This window comes from Anser anser (assembly GCF_964211835.1).
Source record: "Anser anser genome assembly, chromosome: 12".
Lineage (NCBI taxonomy): Eukaryota > Metazoa > Chordata > Aves > Anseriformes > Anatidae > Anser > Anser anser.
In genome coordinates this window covers 16,706,364-16,726,003 of record NC_139733.1, presented here as the reverse complement: position 1 = coordinate 16,726,003, position 19,640 = coordinate 16,706,364, and the positions used below count along the sequence as shown (strand labels likewise).

Below are 19,640 nucleotides of genomic sequence, written 5' to 3'. Positions count from 1 at the left end.
TATGAAGTCTTTCGAACCAACAAAAATAAGAACTAGAGACAGTTATGCATCCTGTGCACGACGGCATCACTGCAGTCTCCATATTATAAACAAAACAATCAGGTAAGACGTTGCTTTCCCTCCCACACAGTGCATGCACCGCGCTCGCCTATGAACCTGTTCTGCTCTCTTCCCTGCTGACCTCAGCCCAGCTCCTCTGTGACAGCAGCAGGGCATCGCTCCTCAACTCTGCAGAGACACGGCGCCTTTCTGCAGGGAATGCTGCGCATGCATTTTGCATCATGCACTTGATACCTGAGGCAGCACATCAGCATATACCAAAAAAAAAAAAAAAGGAAAATACAAATGACCTGTCAACTGAATTCTGTTTCAGTATTTTCTTTTATTAGGCAATCTATAGGCAATCTAGTTACCTAAACCTACCCCACCCCTGCCACTCCCATTCTCCATACACTCGAACATCCACTTCAAAAATGGACGTGTTTCAATCTTGTTTCATACAGCTATAAGGAAGCTGATGCCTGTCGTTTTTGGAATACCACCTTACGTTTCTGCATCCCCCTCAACTTGGCAAGCACTTTTAGTTTTTCCATTAAAATTTACTTCCTTTGCTTTACACATTTCCTAACAGTTAATTTGATACGATGTAAAAAAATAATTATGCAAGTTGCACAGCAACAGGCATATAAATGTCCTATAGCCAAAGAAACCCACAACAGTACTGTGGTACTTAATAGGATTAAAAGATAAAGTGGAAAATAAAACAATGTTTTTGTTGTTCCGGTAAAGTAAGAGAGCTAACCCAGGTCTAATAGGTTCGAACACACAGATAGTGACACTTACTTTAAAACTTAGACATTGCATGACTAGAGAAATAAAGATGACTGAACATTTCAACAGTCTAACTGAGGAACTGGTAAACCCTAAGACTTCACACAGTTGATATATTGGAAAGAAGAATTTACTCGGACTATATAACACACTGATTTGGTTGGGCTGGTTTAACTCACACTTTTGACAGACACTTCTAAGGCTACTTCTCTCCTCCGGCCCCACTGCAGCTAGAGGTCCTCTCGGTGCACTTGGGAGGAAGGTATATGGACACGCACCAACGGACCCAAGCGCACAGGGGGATGAAGGAAAGAACTCTTCTCCCTTCTGTAGGCCAGCTAAGAAGCAGAACATCCTACTTTTGTGGGGAAAAAACCTCCCGAACTGGTCAAGAAGGCTGTAAGAAGAACAAACCTGCTTATACACGCAGCAAGCCAGAGAAATCATCCTTGTGCAGACGGAGGCAGAGGAGACCCATCCAGGGCAGGGGCGGTGGGCAGCGGTGTCACAGAGCCGGGCCTGGCCGCAAGCCCGCGGGGAGGCGGCACGGAGGACGTGCAGGGTCAGAATGAAGAGACACGGCAAAGAGCACACGGAGCCAGCACTAAAAACACCCAGAGTACAACAGCTCAGAGCTCCGACGACTGCCCCGAGATGACACAGGATGACAACGGTGAACGAGATTAAAAAGATAACAGCAAACTGAAAGGTAAACAGGCTCCTCTGACACCCTCGCAAAGGCGTAGAGTTTACCAGCCTCCGGCTTTCGAAAACAAACGCAGCCACCTTCCTAAAGCAGACAACTGCTGCAAACGGCTCTGGGAGAGCACCAGCTTGGTTTACGACAGAAGCGGATCCCCTTTGGCAGGAGGGCAGCCGCAGCCCGCGAGCTCCGGGACCGAGGCCTGGAGGAGGCCTGGAGGATCCCGGAGGGCCGGCGCGCCGCGAGCCTCCCGCGGGCTGGCGGTGCCGAGCGGTGCCGAGCGGGGCAGGCAGGAAGCCAGGGCCACCGCCGCCGAACCCGTCCGGCCTGTCTGCCCCGCGCCAGCCCACAATGCACCGCTCGGGGAGCCGCTCTCAGCGCCCTGCTTGCAGCCACCGCGCCGAGCGCCCCGGGAAGGATGCCGCGGGGAGCCCAGCGAGGGCATGACGGGGGCGCGGACACCCCCGGGGGTTCCTCCCCGGCTGGCGCTGCCTCGCGGTGCAAAATTCTCCACAACGGGGAGCCTCTGAGGGTGTTACAGACCGTCACGCCTTCACGCTGAGGAGCCCGGCCGCGGTGCCGGCACACGATCACAGCTGTGCCCGAGGATCCCTGCGTGGTGGCAGAGAACGGCAGCTCTGCACCCCAAATCCTTTTTCATCCCCAGCAGTCACGCACAAGGCTCGGAGGAGCACAGCGACAGCCCGCTCTCAACATTTCGCTCTCTTCTCCCGTGCTCTACCTACTCGGCAGATAAAAATAGCGTTCTTATCTCCAAGGCTATCAAGCCAGCGCTTCAGATCATTACGTTCAGGCCGCAGGAACGACTGAAGGGACTCGCCGGTTTGATCCCAGCAAACAACACAGTGGTCCGGGCCTCTGCATTTCGGGACACGAGCTGATAGCCTGGGGAACCGGAGGGACACTTCCCAGACAGGGGCCTTCACGTTTCGGGCTCCTTGTCCCCGCTCCACACTGCACAGCAGCCCTAAAACGGCCGGACCCCACAAACCACGGCAGCTGGCTATCGGGGCAGCTCCTGCAGGAGCCCCAGCACAGGAGAGGGCTCCAGCCAGCCCACCGACCTGACACAAACTGCGTCAGGTGCACTTCAGACAACGAATTTCCCCAAGTCCTGGATCACACTCAGTAACAAAAGGTCCCCCTTCAATCATTTAGCCAAGAAAAAGAGTATTTAGGCCAAAAATTTACAATCTGTTACATAAGCATGTATTACACTAACTTGGGTAAGTGATACAGATATATTCACTTTGGCTCAAAACTTCTTTGTAAATTATGAACTGCAATATGGAACAGAAGCTTCTTAACAAGCACGATTTCTAGACAGTTGCTTTGGATAAGCACAACTTACACAGACATGAAAATGAATTTCCTCACTGAAATTCACCTTTAAAGTATTTTCATGAAGTAAATGCTGCCTATCAGGAGGCTTGTTTTAGCTTTTCCTCTCAAATATTTCCACTTAGTACCAGGGAGAACTGGATGACTACAATCTCTCACAGCAGAGCAGAACATAGACATTCTAACACAGATACTACATTTTAAAAAACAAATTAGCTAGCAGAGCATCCTAAAAACCAGAATTATATTCCTTACAAACCAAAGGCCAACAAAGCCTTCCAGCTGCAAGAATCAAGTTAAACTGCTTTAATACATTTCAAGAGTAACCTTAATTGAAGAGGAATGAAACAGACAATTTTAACATTTTCTGGAAAATGAGTTATTTGGAAAGCTGCTTTCCAAATGATTTTACATGGCTGACTTAATTATCTGACACACAACGTCCAACTATTGGGAACGATTTTCACTCCTCTGACATATCCACCAAAAAATAAAGCCAGTTAACCCAAGTCTTCGCAGAGCTTGAGGCCTCTGGATATCCCACACCAGTACAGATTCGTTTAGAAGTGTATTTGGTACGGTTCGCATTGACCTATACCATATAGATGATGTCTCTTTCCCCTTTTGGCATCATTTGCAACGTCCATCTGATAAGAGACAAACATAGGTGACACTAAGCCCTCCTCAGCAGAGCAACCTAGATTCAAATGTTGTCCCTCCAGTTCACAAAGTTACTGGGAACTACCTCGGGAATTTCAGTCAGAGGAAAACTTCATTTCTAATACCTAGTTTTCTGACATAATAACTTATGTTCAGTAATTAGCTAAAAAAATAGATAATTAACCATTAAACAATACAAACTAATTCTTACTTGCTGTTTACTTTTAACAACAGACTTCTGTATTATAACTAATCCTGATTTATACTTTAGTTATTCGCTGATATAACATCTCTAACACACTGAAAGATAACCAAGATACAAGATCTACTATATGATAAAACCACGTAGGCAGTCAAGGGAAAACTTAGATCAGATTCACTCTGAAAAGATACACAGCTAAGCATGGCCCAATGGATTTTAGGATTACCAGACAAAATACATGCTGGAAAAGTTTTTTTTTTTTTCATTAAGCAACCATCATCTTGTTTTGGAAAACAACTTCAAAGTTGGAATGCGACCATTATTTCACAAATGGTTCATTCAGCAGAGACCAAGGGGCTGCTTAATGCAGCACTGCAGGGAGAAAGCAGATCACAGAACCACACCCTAGGTGTAAACTGGTACAGATTTAGTGCTGTATTTTAGCCTGAGCCCAAGGCCAGAGGGTGTCATTCAAGCTATAGGCACCTTGACAAAGCGATGGCTACAACGTCTAGGGGGTAACAATTAAAATGTTTGCATAGCAAAGTATTTCTCTACTGGTTGTTTGATCACAAAGTTCTAGTGAATGTGGCTATCTTAAAATCGCAAACTGTCTTGCCTGCAGAGCCCAATAACCTGATCCCGCGTCCTCGCTCCAGTCACAAGCAAAACCTTTGTTGACTTCAGTGGCTCATGACAAGAACTCACATCCCCAGATACCACTTTATAAGCTGGCAGCACTCCAGTTTTCCCACTGACAACAAATACTATGTAGTTTATGCAGCCAGTGAAAAAAAAAAACACCCTGCACACATAAAACTGCATTTATGAAGGCCAAAACATAATGGAATTTGAGTGTAAAGGAAAACAAACATCCCATTTACTGTGTATTCAGTCTACTATTTACTTTTCAAATTTAACTCATTAGAGCTTCTAAACTTCATTTTAACGAAAGCTGCTGTAGGACATTCAGGCAACCATACCAACGTCAAATAGTCCAACAAACCGTTTTGCAAATAAAACCGTATGAGCTCTAGATTTAAGAAAAAGTGCACATCACAGATTTACGACCTCACAGCTGCTCTCTATGGGATTTGAGCACTTCAATCATTTTGTATACATTTTTTTAGAGTGCCATTTGAGAACGCTGCTTTCTCTATTACACTACAAATGTAGCTGATGAAAGGTACAAGTAAAGTCCTGCTTATCCAGAGAAAAGCAGATCAAGAATACTGCGTAAGTTTTCTGACTGCTATAATCCCAGCAGAAGAGAAGGGAGGCATAACGAATTATCTCTTTCGCCTCTCATTACCAGTGAAGTTTATCTATTAGCTAGGCTGAAGCTATCAACAGTAGAAATCAGGACAGGAATGAGCTTGTAAATAAACAATCTTTCTCATGGGAAAACAGGTTACCACTGAACAGCTTATTCCACAAAGGCTGACAGCAGCGTTCACACACAAACAACTGAGTATTTGAGTACTTACTTCTCATCTACTTGAGCCAAACAACTTAGTACATTTACCAGGAAAGCGACTGTTTGCAAAGCTAGCGATCCAAGTGACGTGGGAAAGCTGTGCATGCAAGCTACTGTGATGAAGTCATACCTCGTAGTATCTGGGGTTACCCAACTTACAACAAGAGACAGTTTGAGAGCCAGCGTGCCACCCGTCCTAGCTCACACCACCACACAGCCTACACAAGCAGGGGTAACTTTTGATCGCAGAAGGCTTTCTAGCAACAGGAACACTGATTACAACAAATCTTTGCCTTTCACGACAACCGCTTTTACATTCATGCTACTCTTCTCCTTTGTACTTTGAATTCCCTTTAGCAGATTTTAAATGCTGCTTACAAACAAAGTATAAATGCAAAGCAGTATTCATCCCTGTGATGCACCCCAAGAATATTTAGGAAATAATGATGAGTATCATATATATATATGGGCAATTTACGCTGCAGTGCTGATTTCCTTCATTAAAAGAGGAGAAAATAATTTTTAAGCATCTTCAATATTATTTAGAATACTTGATTACAAATCAAATATTATCATGATCTGTGAAAGCTGAAATCTTTCCTGTCTAAGAAGTGATGAGATCACACGTAACCCCAGCTGGCACTTGGCCGTTATAGCCATAGGCTATGCATAGTGAGAAGAGGTGTAAGAACTGCGTGCGTTTCCTTTTCTAGCTCCCCTGCAATGGAAGAAATAGCTTTTAAAATAGTTACCTTAGAGAGAGCAATCTGCATCCTCTTAACCCAATTTAGTTAGAAGTACCCTTCACCAAGCCTTTTTGTCTTTCCTGCTCTACTTAAAAGAGCGTTATGTTACCAGCTCACATGGAAATCATAGTTCTGTATAATACTTCTTGCACTGTTCTTCTCTTAGCGTTTGTCATTAAATACAGAACAGATACTACGGAAAAAGCAATACTTAATCCATTATTATCAAGACATCAACTCTTCTGCATAGGAATAACCTAGCTAATCATAAATACCACTTAACAAGTGTTAGATAAGAGCGAACTCCTGACTGTACATGCATAGACAGCTATTTCAGAGGTTCTTTAAAAAAAATATGCGAGGAAGCAGGAATTTAACAGATGGATTGAGGCAGTTTTGGAGCTGCATTTCCAATGAAAGTCTCCAAGGCCTTTCAATAACAGCCTAATACTCTGGTAATATCTAAAACCTGCAAAGTTTCTTTACAGCATAAGAGATGACACAGTTCTAACTTGCAGTCTAACATCACAATATTCTATTTATAACATGTGACTCATCGCACCAGAAATAATTAAATATTGTAAACAGAACTTGGTTTTAAGTGAAAAAAATAACAAGGAGGAAGAAAACCAGGGCCTGACACTGCAGATATTCTCACAATTAGCAACCTTTCAAATTCCATGTTTTTCAAGCTCTCTCATAAAGTCTCTACAATTTTCTTAAACAGCTCAATGCACTTTTAAAGTCTCCTTGTAATTGTTTTACAACAATCAGTCCAAAAATGCTTAAAATTCTTCATGTAAATAGCCATTTAAGATGTAATGAAATGAAGAAGAGATTTATCTGATTACAGCCTGAGCATAGCTACGCAGAATGCCAAAAAAGAAGCATCGCACGTTGTGCTGCTACCTTGAAATATTTATTTCAGTCTATTAAAAATTCTCACAGTGTATTTGCAGGCAGTCAAGGACTATAGAGCCCTCTAAGCATCTTTGACATGATTTAACACAACAAAAAATCAACTCAGTAGAGCACCTCCCAAGGCTGAATAAAAACAAATTTAAATTTGAAATAAGATGCTGTCTCTCACTTGTATTTACAACTTAATATTGGAATAAAAGTTTCACCGATGCTTTAATTATTTATTAAGCCTGCTGCTGGGAAAATTCTAGACCTTGGGTCTATGTGCTGAAGATGCTTCTAGTGAGCCCTCCTGGCCCAGCCCTGGATTTCAGCGCTCAGCCTTTCTGAACACAGGCTCCAGGAGAACAAGAGTTCATCGCACCGCTCTCAGTACTCCCACAGCTCTGGTAACTTCCATTAATAACAATTAATATAATCGAATCCCAAAGCTTCTGTTGTCTGATGAATGCCCTAGAGGTTCACAGAGTCTTTTTTTTTTTGCCCTCCTCCTTAACCCCCCCCTTCTGCCTCCCCAGGACATATTAACTGTTCATGACCAGGAGTTCAACTGCTATCAGGTGACACGATGCTGAGCAGAATTTGTTCCCACCTGCTCTCCTGATAGATCCCTATGGTAACAAAGTCTTCTGCAGCCACCTACCAAAAACTGACAGCCTGTGCTCTCACAGAAAATTCAGAACGTGCTTTACTAAGACAAGTACAGTCTAAAAACTGTCAGAGCGGTACCGTGCTACCCGGCCACACAGGCAGCATGAATTCTGCCCTGTGAGCGCTCTGAGCTTATCTAACGCATCAGGGATCATCGCTGAACCAACCTCAGCCTACGCTACCGCAGTTGTCTCCTCGGCATCTCCCTCCACAGCCCCTTCACCTGACACAGCTGCCGCGCAGCGCACACAGAGCAATCAAACCTCCTCGGGAATCTCAGAACCTCGAGTACAAACCGTTACATCACTGGCAGGCTTTAAGGATGCTGTAAGGGTGACAAAGAGTTCTTTTTAGCCATCATGCAACAGCCTTTCAATGATAATCGATCAAATCCAGCTCATGACCTAAGTTACAAATGCTGTCACCTTCCTCCTCTTCCTGTACTTTCTTGACAGTTATCTGTAAACTGTGCTGACGGTACCAGTGAAGCACTCGATATAGGTGGGACCAAGGGGTTCACAATTAAAAAAAAATAAATTAAGAAATAGGTCTGTACATGTAACAGAAAGAAAAAGATGCTTAAACTCTAGTAAAGACACCCCAAAACTTCAGCATGCACTGGATACGTTATCAAAAACGCAGGCGCTCAAAGAACTTTAAATTGTCTAACCCAATCTCTCTTCCCCACTATTTTATTTTCCATTCTGAGATGCTATAGTTTCCTTAGCACTTTTCTTATTACACCTATGTTTCTAAATTATTTCATAAGTCATTGTACCAATCTGACAGACTTTCACCCCAGCCACTCCAAAGGGGTTGCGCACATAAGTATTACTGCAAACATAATGATCACATCTTTGCTAAGAGCACACATGTTTTTTCTCTCTCTGCCTTGCTAATACAGCCTTGTGGGTTTTGGTTTATTTTTTGAAGGGCGGGGTTTTAAAATAACGTACAAGACCGTTGGTAGCAACTGAAAGTTTGCTGGGAGGGGTGGGGGGTTGCTGGTTGGTTTGGAGAGCCTCGGGGGCCATGGGAGGGTTAAGCCCCAGTTCAAGGACCAGGTTTAGGCCACATCATTTCTACTCCGAGCTCTCCTGATCCACAGATTGAAACGAATCAACCTGCTGTCAAATTCTGCAAGAAGCAAAAGTTCATTCTGTTGGAGCCTGACAAAGTTACGGTGAAGGAACTCTACGCCTGCAACCACAGTTCCATTTAAAGATCATCTTTGCAACAATAATAGGTTAGAAAATGTTTTTAAAAGCAAACCAAATCCAACGATGGTCAGCAAGAATCTCCTGAAAAATTATTATGTTTGCTGTTATCAGAGTACGGAAGTTTAACACTAAGAATGTAACACAAAAAATAAAGCGTCATATGGTACAAATGCATCAGCCTCCTTTTGACATCTACTGCATCTCTAAGATTAACCACATCTGTGTAACACAAGTCGTATTTTAAAATGTAAGACGAATGAAAACGACTAGATTTTCTGCCTCACTGTTTTAGAACGCATTTACAGACTATAATCCAACATGCTACTGTTTCTTCATCGCAGCAAACCATGTGGCAGAGAAGTCACACCTTTAGCTGGTTCACAAATAGCAAGCAATTAAGCGATGGGATGAGCTAAGTTCTGTTGTATGAGCTACCTGTGAAAATAACTGCAGTACAATTGCTTCTAACGTGGCCGTGCATTGATAGCACAGTTTGTCATGAGAAGATTTTCAGTGTACGCAGACAAAGTGAGACCTAGAGGGTACCTTAAAATAAGATTTTCCCATGCTGAAGGATGCCCGTTTCTCGTTTCCATCTGTTGGGGATTTTCCACACCAAAAGCGAGCCAAGTGCTTTGGGCCTGTACCATATTCCCGTGGTTCTAATTTCTACATCAAAGCTCAGCATGGACTCTTACTGCCTCAGAAAGCGACATGTGGGAAAGCATCCAGTGACTTTCTCACTTTCGTGAAGGTCTTGGAGGAGCCCAGCAGGAAAGATTGTACATTATGGATTAGCAGAAGAGAAAGCACACAAGAACAGTGGATCGGGGAAGTACAAGAGGAACACTGGGCGTTTGGGAAGACAAACCAATTTCTACTTGTTACTTCAATGTAAGCTTCGGTATGTCAAGAAGGGTTCGACATAGTAAACACATTTGAGACTTTGAACTAATTTTGGTTTCCTGATCCCTCCATGGAACTGGCGTTCCTGACAGGTATTAAGGACTCATCAGGCTTCGCAACAACCAGCACGCTGAGAGAGGAGCTGCCTGAATAGCAAGTAGGAAATTCCAGTGACAAACGCCTGAAACCCTGCCTCTCTTCAAAGCTTACAGATGATTCTTGGAATGACATATTTACGTCCTTTATTCCTGTGAAAGAATAACAGGCATCCTTCTTTTCCTTTAAAGCATAAGCTGGTAACATTAACCCTCTTTTTAATACAGCGTTACAGCAACAAGAACACTCGCTCTTCGTTCACGAGATCCACACTCTGCTGCCTGAAAGCTTGAAACACGTCTCTCACCATCAGGCAGACTGATGCTGAAGCTAATTCCCACCAGAAGACTGAAATTAGAGAAAGAGCATGTGGGAAAGGAAACAGCTATAACCCAGTGGGTACAGGCCAGTGGGAGCCTGATCTGGAAGTTGACAATTGTTAAATAAAGAAAACAGCTCTTGGTTTTGAACCCGGTTCAAATAAGTGGACTGTAAATTCATGTTCCCTTCTTCTCTCCCTCTCCAGGCCATGAATATTTAATTCTTTTATGCAAACTGGAAGAGTTGCAATACAAGGTTAAATTAGCCTAAATAACCTTGAAATCCTTCTGTCGAGTTGGGCCTCTGACTCGACGCCCAATCTGAAGAGAAGGAACTTTCTCTATACAACGAGCTGTGTATTTAACCTTACATAAATACCGTGTGGTATGACAACAATCTTGAAGTTTGAATTGATTTGGTAAAATTTATAATTTGATTCACATTTTCCATGTTAAGATCCATTGTTTAGACAGCCCAATTACTTAATAAATGTCAGTTCCTCAATTTTGAATGCAAAATTCTTCCTGGGAAAAGGAACCAGTTACAGTGTTCTCAAAACCTTATTTGATAACACAATGCATACACATGCCAGCACGTTTTGCCACTCCCCTAGTTCTTTAAGTGCACACTTAATTAGCACAACTTTATCTTTTGCTCTAATTTGTAGGCTGAGCTCCCTGCAGACCAGCTATAGGTGTATGCCAAGTCAGTGTCTCATTCACATGTCATATAGCAGTCAAAAAGACTGTTGGATGTCTGACAGGGCTACTAAGTTCCACTTCTAGATCTTCAAGTTTCTTTTTTTTTTTTATTTTTATGAACTTCCTTCAAGCCATAATCCTACAAGTCATTCACACGGTTGGAGGCAGTGGAGAGAAGCTGTATTTCCGTGGTCAGCTTATGCAAAAAAACAGTTTCATGATCTCTCTCCAGGGAAAAAAAAGAAAAAAGATTATTCATCACCCTTCCAGTTTTTAAAGATTAGCTGGCAACCTTAAATGCTTGTATATTATGAGGTAGAAATAAGAAAGAATGTTTGAAAATCCTTATTAGCAAAATCTTTCCTAGGATAATGCGTGCTTATTGTTACAAGTGTTGTTTTAGCATGAGTGATTTGCCTATTCAGAAAAATAAATGAAATATCCAACAGAAATACTGGATAAGAACTTGTCAATGAAATAATAAAGTGCTTTTCAAATACCCACGAACTTATACACGCACAAAAGTGATGGCAAAATGGCACAAGCGTCTATGAACGCCGCAGCGTAGCTTTCTACTGCATCTCTCTTATAGCCCAGTGCCCATTGAATCTGGTCCTATAAACCAGTTTTTTTTTTTCTAAGTTTTAGCAACGCTAGAAATTCTACAATAAGTAGACATTTTGATTCAGCTTCAGCACAGGTCACTGCCTCCCCATCTTACGAAGGCTGTGCCAGTGTGCTTTAATTTTCACTTGCTGCTTGTAGCTCACAAGCAGAGAAGTGCTGAATCAGATCGTCCCCTAAGGTCCCTGGCAAGTCCCGTCTTCTATGATTGTAAACAAAGTTTACAAACTCACTCTTCCATTTCGAACACTGTCAAATAAGTGACCCGAGTGTAACTGAGCTAGTATTTAAAGCAGCGAGGCCTATTCCACCACGCACTTCTCAGTAACAAAGTCTGCTGAAGCGAACTTGCACTAACAAGAACGTGAAAGTTTTAGGAAGTTGGAAAGAAAAAGAAAAAAAAAAAAAAGGAAAGAAAATTGTACATCAGAAGTCAGGCTGTTGCGGCTTTTTCCACTCCCTGCCTCACAGTTACCGTAACCTACCGGTGTCATTCATCATTTGGTTACAAGCTCGAGCAGCAGTGCTACTTTTGAAGCGAACCCGGCCCTTCGTGTGCTTTTGCTAATCACAGGTGAAAGGTCACTCTTGCTTCGCAGTAACAAATAAACACAGCGCACTGACATGACAGGGAGGGAGACCTGCGTCCAGCAACCGGCAGGGATTATATTCCGAGTGAAAATAGGCTGGCTCAAGAGAAGATATTAGCAGCGCTGGTCACGCAACTTCCTTAGGACTGCTTAGGGCCAAAGAAAATCCCACTGAAAACACGGTAAACGCAATGCAATAAGCGACCTACGTTCAACCTCGGAGTTAGGTTAGGTGTTAATTTAATAACAACGCCAATCACGTCCCTGGTTGCCAGGCCGCAGGTCCCCAAACTGAAGCGCCAGCAGTGACGAGAAGCCTCCTTTCTCCCCCCACGCGTGTCCCCTGCTCAGGAGTTGCGAGCAGGAAAACTTCTCGGGGCACTTTGGGTCAGGAACACCCCGCACTCACCTTCTCGGCAGAGTCGCATCGCTTCTCGATTTTTCCCGTATTCCTTGAAACTTTCTTCTAACGCCGTCCCTGCAAGCAGAAAACCCCCAGAGCTCAGCGCCCGCGGTGACACCGCACGGTGGGACCCCCGCAACCCCCCGGGACGGGGATGAGGGCAGGCGGGGGGCCGAGATGGGGTGGTGGAGCACAGGACCCGGTGACAAGTGGCATCCCCGGGGCTAGACGAGGGGAAGGGGACGGCAATAGGGGAAGGGGACGGCAATGGGGGAACGTTGCTAGGGGAACCCGATGCCGTTGGGGGACCCCGGTGGCGCTGGGGGACCCCGCAGCCCCGCTGGGAGGGGAGGGAAGAGGGGAAGGGAAGAGAGGGCGGGTTTGGGGGACGCGGGGGCGGGCTGGGGGGCGCGGGGCCGGGCAGGGTCAGCCCCCGCGGGGCTCTCACCGTCGTTCCCGTGCAGTTTAGCAGCATCGACCCAGTGGCTCCAGGGCTGCCCCAGCATCGCCTCGGGGCTGGGCAGGGACCTGCGCTCCCCGACGGCCGCCATTGCCGCTGCGGTGGCGGCGGGGCCGGCTCCGCTCCCGCCTCCTCCGCCCGCGCCTCCCTCGCCGGGCCGGGGCCGGGGCCGGGGCCGGGGCCGGGCCCGGGGCTGCCGCTGCCGCTGCCTGGCCGCCGCCGCCGCCGCTGTGCGCTGCTCCCTTCTGACGTCACCCGCGGCCCGCGCCGACATTCTTTCCGCTGTTACAATGCACCGAGACAAGGCGGCGGGCGCTTAAGGTGGCGCCGCGCTTAAGGTGGCGCCGCGGGGTTCGCGTGTCCCCTCCAACCCCCCCCCCCCCCCCCCCAAGTCCCAAATCCCGCGGTTCCGCCCCAAAACCCGCTGCCCCCCCCCCCCCCAACCCACACACACACCCCGCGGGGCTCGGACTCACCTGTGCGGCGGCCCGGGGGCCCGGAGCCGGGTGCCCATGCTGCGCGGGGCGCTGCCTCCTCTCCGCCGCCCAGGTGAGGCGCCTGCGGGCCGGCGGCGCTGCCTCAAGAGCGGCGGGGGGGGGGTGGGGGGGGGCCGGGCTACGCCGCCCGCCGGGCGCCCCCCGGCTCCATGGGGCGACCCTACAGAAAACAACGGCCGCGTCACGAGCCCGCCCGGCCCCCCCGCCCCCCCCCCCCCCCCCCGCCCCTCGCTGCACGGGGCCGGCTTGGGCTGGGCTGTGCCGGCATCGCCCGCCCCGCCCCGCCCCGCCGGGGCCTCCTTAAAACGCGGAGCCTCCTTAAGGGCCCGGCCACCGGGGCGGCGGCACCGGCACGGCTCGGGGCGGCCGCCGGCCTCCAGCCGCCGTCAGGGCAGGGGCCGGGGGCTGCGGGTCCCGGGGCTGCGGGTCCCGGGGCTGGCCTTGCTGACCCACCTGCCTTTCTTCTTAACCGCCCCCGTTCCCGGTCAGGCACTAAAAACGACCGGGATTCGGGGAAAACGCTCTCCCGGCCAGTAAACGGTCGCTAACGAAGTTGTGAGGTTTTGCAGAAATCAAGTCGTTTAAATAAAGGGGCTCTTTAGGTTTTTGTTAATTAGCGCAAGCCGCCCTCTCTCCCGGCACCCCTTTTGGCGCTCGGCCACCACCCACCCACCTGCTCGCTGCGGCCCAAACCTGCGGCACCCCCCGGCAAACAAATCTCGACGGCGTGGGACCAAAGCCGGCAGCGCCGGGGGCTGCCCGTCCGTCACCTGCGTGGTATTCGCAAAACCAAGCAGCCGAAAGCCAAACAGTAAACAAAATGGGCTGCCCGCAGCCCTGCGGAGGTGTGCGTGCACGCTCAGCCCGGGCTTCGCTATTTTCGGTGAAATACAACCCTGGGAGAGCGGCACTACGGACCCGCTAGAGATGTGCCCTTCCCTCGTCTGTGCGTGTGAAGGATCTGCACGCACAGGCACATCGGGCAGTCAGCGCAGGGGTGGGATAGGCTGTAATTACAGGGACAGTTTCAGTGGTCCGCCCAAGCGATAATTTCTGTCGCACGCTGAACGTGTCTTGTAAAACTGCACATCTGCTGCAGAATAGCGAGGGAGGCTCCTCTCCCCTCCCCATCACTCCAAGCCTACCTCCTTAAAAAATTCAAACTGTGTAAGATATAGATAAAGACAACTTCTGTTGCAGGCATCTGTAGCAGGACTAACAAAGGCTATCGATTTCTTGAGCTGGGTCCTGATCTGTCCGTTACACCTGTTCCTAACCGAGCTGCAGTTTCCCAAAAGAGTGGAATCTTTCCTCATCTTAGGTCTGAGCATGAGCAGGAGGTGCTTATGGGGCCAGAGTTGAAAGATAAATGATGAATGAAGGACACTATTCCTTTATTAATTATCAAAGAATATACTTAAAAATATAAATGGCTACTTATAATGAAAGATAAAAACATCAGTGGGAAATGGCAGTCAGGTGCTAAGCAACCTTGAATTTCTGAGCAGAACCTAAACTAATTTTATGGTGTAGAAACCAGACAGGAAAACAAAAATTTATTACCGATTTCTTTCAAACTTAGTTCCTCAAATTTACAAAAAAAAATCCTCCATTATTATGAATTTTACATTGATCCTAAAGCGAATAGTGATGGGTGTCCATACAGAGCAATAGAACACCAACACCTGCCTTTTAATAGCAACAGATTTTACCATGATATATCTAATTAATGCTCTACATCATGATTCTTTTCTTTAATCATTACTGACATATGTATGTCAAAATACACAAAAATAAAATGGCTTAATTTGGCAAAATTACTTTTGATTAGCTAAGTACTTTAACAAGCTAATAGATTATCAATTTTTCAGTTTCTAACGTTGATACTCATCAAGTTACTCAGAAGTGCCTCTTGCTTTAAAAGTGCCAGCCAAAGAGGTAAAGCATACGCTACCTTTATTTCAAAGATTTTTTTTTCCTCTTTCAAACCTGTTGTTGTGTTTTATTCCCCTCCTTCTTTCACAGCTTATTTTTCCTATACATACCCACTCAAGATCTAATTCTGCAGTCTGGGCCTCTGGCTGTCCTTTAGTAAACTTTCTTCCTGTAGTGATTTTTTTTTGCACTGTGTCGTGAATGCATCAGTATTCCAGCAGAGGGAGGAAAGTGGCAGCAGAAAGATCGGTTCATCAGTTCAGTGCACAAGACCGATTAGTCAGAGAGCAGGAATAGGGACAGATGAAAAACTCATTTTAAAAGGACTGGAGGTGGAGAGAATATTCTTTTCCACAAGCCCACTATGCTGAATATGCCTTTTTTTTTAGGCACACAAGTTCAATTATATTGTTTCCGTACTGCTATACATGGATGCATTGATGATTTTAGGGGTAAACCCCTGAAAATCCATCATGTTAGAAGAAGGACAGAATTCAAAACACACGTACAAGTTGTAAACTGTAAAGAGGTGACTTATGAATCTGAGATACCCAGGTAAGGAATGTGGTCATTCAAAGTTCCCTTGGCAATCACTGGAGAGCCAGGGATGCTTTTGAGATCAGCTTGGTCCTTCCTGGTCCCAAACAGTTTTTGAAGAAGCCCTTCTCTTCCCATAGACCATGCAAGACAAGGATGACCCTGCACCTGAATTAGGGTCCTCTATTAGGCACCCAGAGTCAAGAGGGATGAATCTGGTCAAGAATAGCTCCTTTAATCATGCTCCTTTAACAGGACAAAGTTTTCCAGAAACGCTACAATTTAAGGGGTTTAACTAAGAAAGCAAAATAGCAGAAGGAGAAGCACTGGGACTGAGATTGTGGTCAAACAACCACACACTGCTTGTGTGTGTGAGTGAGAATATATATCCAACTCTCATTCATCAAAGAGCTGAGAGGGAAAAAAAAAAATCACAAAACAAACATGGAGGAGTAAGTTAAGCTCAGGGACAGAGGAAGTGGAGAAGGAAATGTGAGGCAGGAAAACAGAAAGCAGCAGATAATGTAGAGAAGAGAGCCAAATAATGGGGGTGAAAAAAGCATAAACAAACAAACAAAGAAATACATCACAGCCTGTGAAAGGACAGAAAGAATGAAGTCAGGAAGAGGAAAGGGAACACACAGAAAAAGGAAAACCACAGTTTCAAAGCTCACTAAACAGATTTAACGACATATTAAACACGGTCGGTAATGCTCTGCTGACATGCATGCCTACAAACAGCATGCAACTGCTTAAAACTCCAGAGGACGGTTATTTTGTGTTGTGACACTGCAGGCATTTTTTCACCTGTACTGGCAGGTTTCATTCTTTTGCCAGGTGGTCCTGGGAAGCTGTTCAAACAGGGAACACCTTAGTCAGGTGTTTCGTTAGAATCTATGAGACAACCACCATAAAAGACCTGAGATATGATAATTCTTATCTGGAATGAAAAAGCAAGGATGAGTCTGCAGCTGAACTCTTTTACGAACAGAAGGATAACGATACGATTGATTTGCTGGTGATTTTCCACAATGACTGCAAAGGATGCATGAATTAGAAGTGTGAAGGGGGAGACAGGGAGAGCCTGCAAGGGTGTCAGTTTATCAGTACTGAGAAGAAAAAAAAAAAAGCGGATTCATAAAAAAAGTCTACTGAGGAAAAGATCTGAGGGGCGTTACAGCACTAAAGGAAATCAAGTAACTTAATTATAGCCAAAAAGTCTAAAGTGAACAAGAGGGACTTAAAAACTAAGAACAAATACTATTAGCGAAGACTTGGTAAATGAGACTCAGGCTGAAATGACAACTCAAGCAGCTGATACACTGAAGCAATATCCTGACCCTGGTGTCAGCTCCTGTTGACAGCAGTGGAACTGGGAACACATCTCGTGCATTTTAAAATGTCTCCAGTATGAGATGTATAGGAATATAATTGGGCAAGCAGGGAGGCAAGAGATAAAAAGTTCATATAAATCAGCATGTCCAGGCGATGAGAGAACTACCCAGACAGAACAAAACAGACCATTTCATTTAAGCCACGCCACAGAAGAATATTAATAGATTACTAACATGCATTATGGTAATCTGCAGTTCATTCTCACCTCCAGTGAAATCAACCAACTTGTCCCTTTATACACAGGACTGTGATCCCTCAGGATAATAATCATGAGCAGCATGTGATAAAAACTCAAACAGTCTATAATCCTTTTCCCACAGATCCTGGAAACAGGTTGATGTGTTTAATTTTATTTATGACTAACACTTCAAAGGGAGATGAAGGTGCTCAGAAGTGTTGGAATACATCTGCCTTAAATACTAGAAAGTGAAATTATTGTGGATACTTACTATAACCCATGTGTACCAGGGAAAAGACTAATATTGTTAGGATTAGAAAATTAACTTGAAGTATCTGTTTCTGAAGAGAAGTGGAAGCAAATAAATGTAAGTAAATCTGAGAAGATTTGTGCATTGGGATGAGAATGCAATGGACACCCCCACAAGTTTAACTAAACTTCACAATGACTACACTGTGATATTAAAATAACATAACATTTTAGGACCCAAATGATAAATGTATGCCATTGCCACTTCTTATAAAATTTATAGTATCTGTCTTATAAAATATATTGTATCTAACGAAACATTGCAAACACTTCCTTCTTTACTTATCGTATGTGACTTAAATGCCCCTTCAATTCCACGTGCCAGAAATTGCACAACCTTGCAAACAGTACCCACAGGTAACAGTTTTATAATATTTCTCCTTCTGAAATAGCACCTGCCTTCACATAAACTTTCCAAAAAGAATTTTCAAATGCAATATGGAAGGTTAAAAAAGGAGTTTTGGCTGAGCTGTTCAAGAGAACAGGGCAGTTTAAGAGCCACACCATGACAAACATTCCTCACTCTTCTTGAGCTCAGATTAACTCTGCCACTTAAATAAATTCTGCAGACCAGCTCCATGCTAACTGTAATGGCCCTTTCTGCTACAATCTATTTTGAAATATATTAAAAGATGATTTGCACAGCAAATATCAGACTGTAACAGACTAGATTCTCCAAGTCTATGCATAAGAAAAATGAAGACTGAATGAAATCTTTTCCTTCACTCTAATAAGTACACAAAATGGTGAAATGCATATGATGCTATAGAGTAGAAATAAAGGCTGGGGAAACAGAGAAAGAAATAGATACTGTGTCAGTGAATTTGCAGCACCTGATCATCTGCAATACCAGCTTTTTAGCCAAAATTTCACTTTATTATCATCATTCTCTCTTTGTCAGGTAACTATACAGTTCTTGCCTTAGTATAAAACTCTACTTTCTGAACATGTCAGACAACGGCACTGACGAAGCTGGTAGGCTGTGATTTGTACCAGAGTATAACAGCCTTCAAATACCTTAAAGTACCACAGAAATGTTGAAATAGACAAAACTAATTATTTAGAAAAAGTTTATGCCTTCTAAAATATAATTAATAAATCTAAAATGTTAAATTGCCTGTATGCCAAACCTTCCTTGACCAGCTCATTTCATCTAAGCGACTGAAATGTGTCATACAACTTGATTTTATCTTAAGGTTTGACTGCTCCGTGCTTGAACTCCCTTTTGATTGTAAGGTCGCTTTATTTCCCACTGAAACATATATTAAACACCTGCATTTTTTTTTTTTTTTTTTTAAAAATTCTCCCCACTGCATCTGGTAACACTTCAGACTTGCTTTGCAACCCTGTTAATATCCTGTTCTCCACGCTTCTCACTTCTAAAGTATGTGAATATTATGCTTAAGGAAAATATGTGGGTAAGCATGTCACAGTACCTTGAAATTACGGTGAATCGCTGGGTTGATTTATCAATTGATCTTCATCTGTTCAGATTTTGGAAGCTTTCTCTAACTTGTATCTGATTAATTCTGAAACAAAACAAAAGGAGCACAGCAGTGAGGCATTTGAAACCTTATCTGTTTCATAACTCTGATTAGATCTATTTAAAAGCTAATATGAAGCATTTTATCAACTCTTACAAATACAGTTCCTGCAGTGGAGTTAAAACTGAAAGGTAAGCAGGGAACCGTTATACACTCTTATGTACAGAGCAGCTCTTTAAATGGCAGCCTGACATTACCAGAAAGGTATGCATTGGTTTAAATCTCAATCTTCAGCCCAGTTACTGCACTCACATCGCCGATTACTGACCAGATTTCCAAGCAGAAGGTTGTGTCTGTATCACAAGCCGGTAACACGACTGCACCGGGTTTTCTGCTCAGGATTTTTCCAGAATACAGCGTGACTCCAACAA

General features: G+C 44.7%; 1 protein-coding gene across 9 annotated transcripts in view; it reads right to left on the bottom strand.

Annotated features, from left to right (window-relative positions):
* Positions 1–19,640, bottom strand: part of ATXN7 (ataxin 7) — an 83,123-nt gene that overhangs the window by 46,755 nt on the left and 16,728 nt on the right. For 6 of the 9 annotated variants that reach the window (XM_083795031.1, XM_083795029.1, XM_083795026.1 and 3 more), the window contains 4 exons: positions 19,162–19,254; positions 13,351–13,531; positions 12,863–13,156; positions 12,421–12,489 (listed from right to left, as the gene is read on the bottom strand). In XM_083795031.1, coding sequence (XP_083651157.1) covers positions 12,421–12,489; positions 12,863–13,148 — 355 coding nt within the window. In that variant the 5' untranslated portion in view covers positions 13,149–13,156; positions 13,351–13,531; positions 19,162–19,254. The other 3 variants (XM_083795035.1, XM_083795034.1, XM_083795027.1) reach the window with 2 other exon arrangements.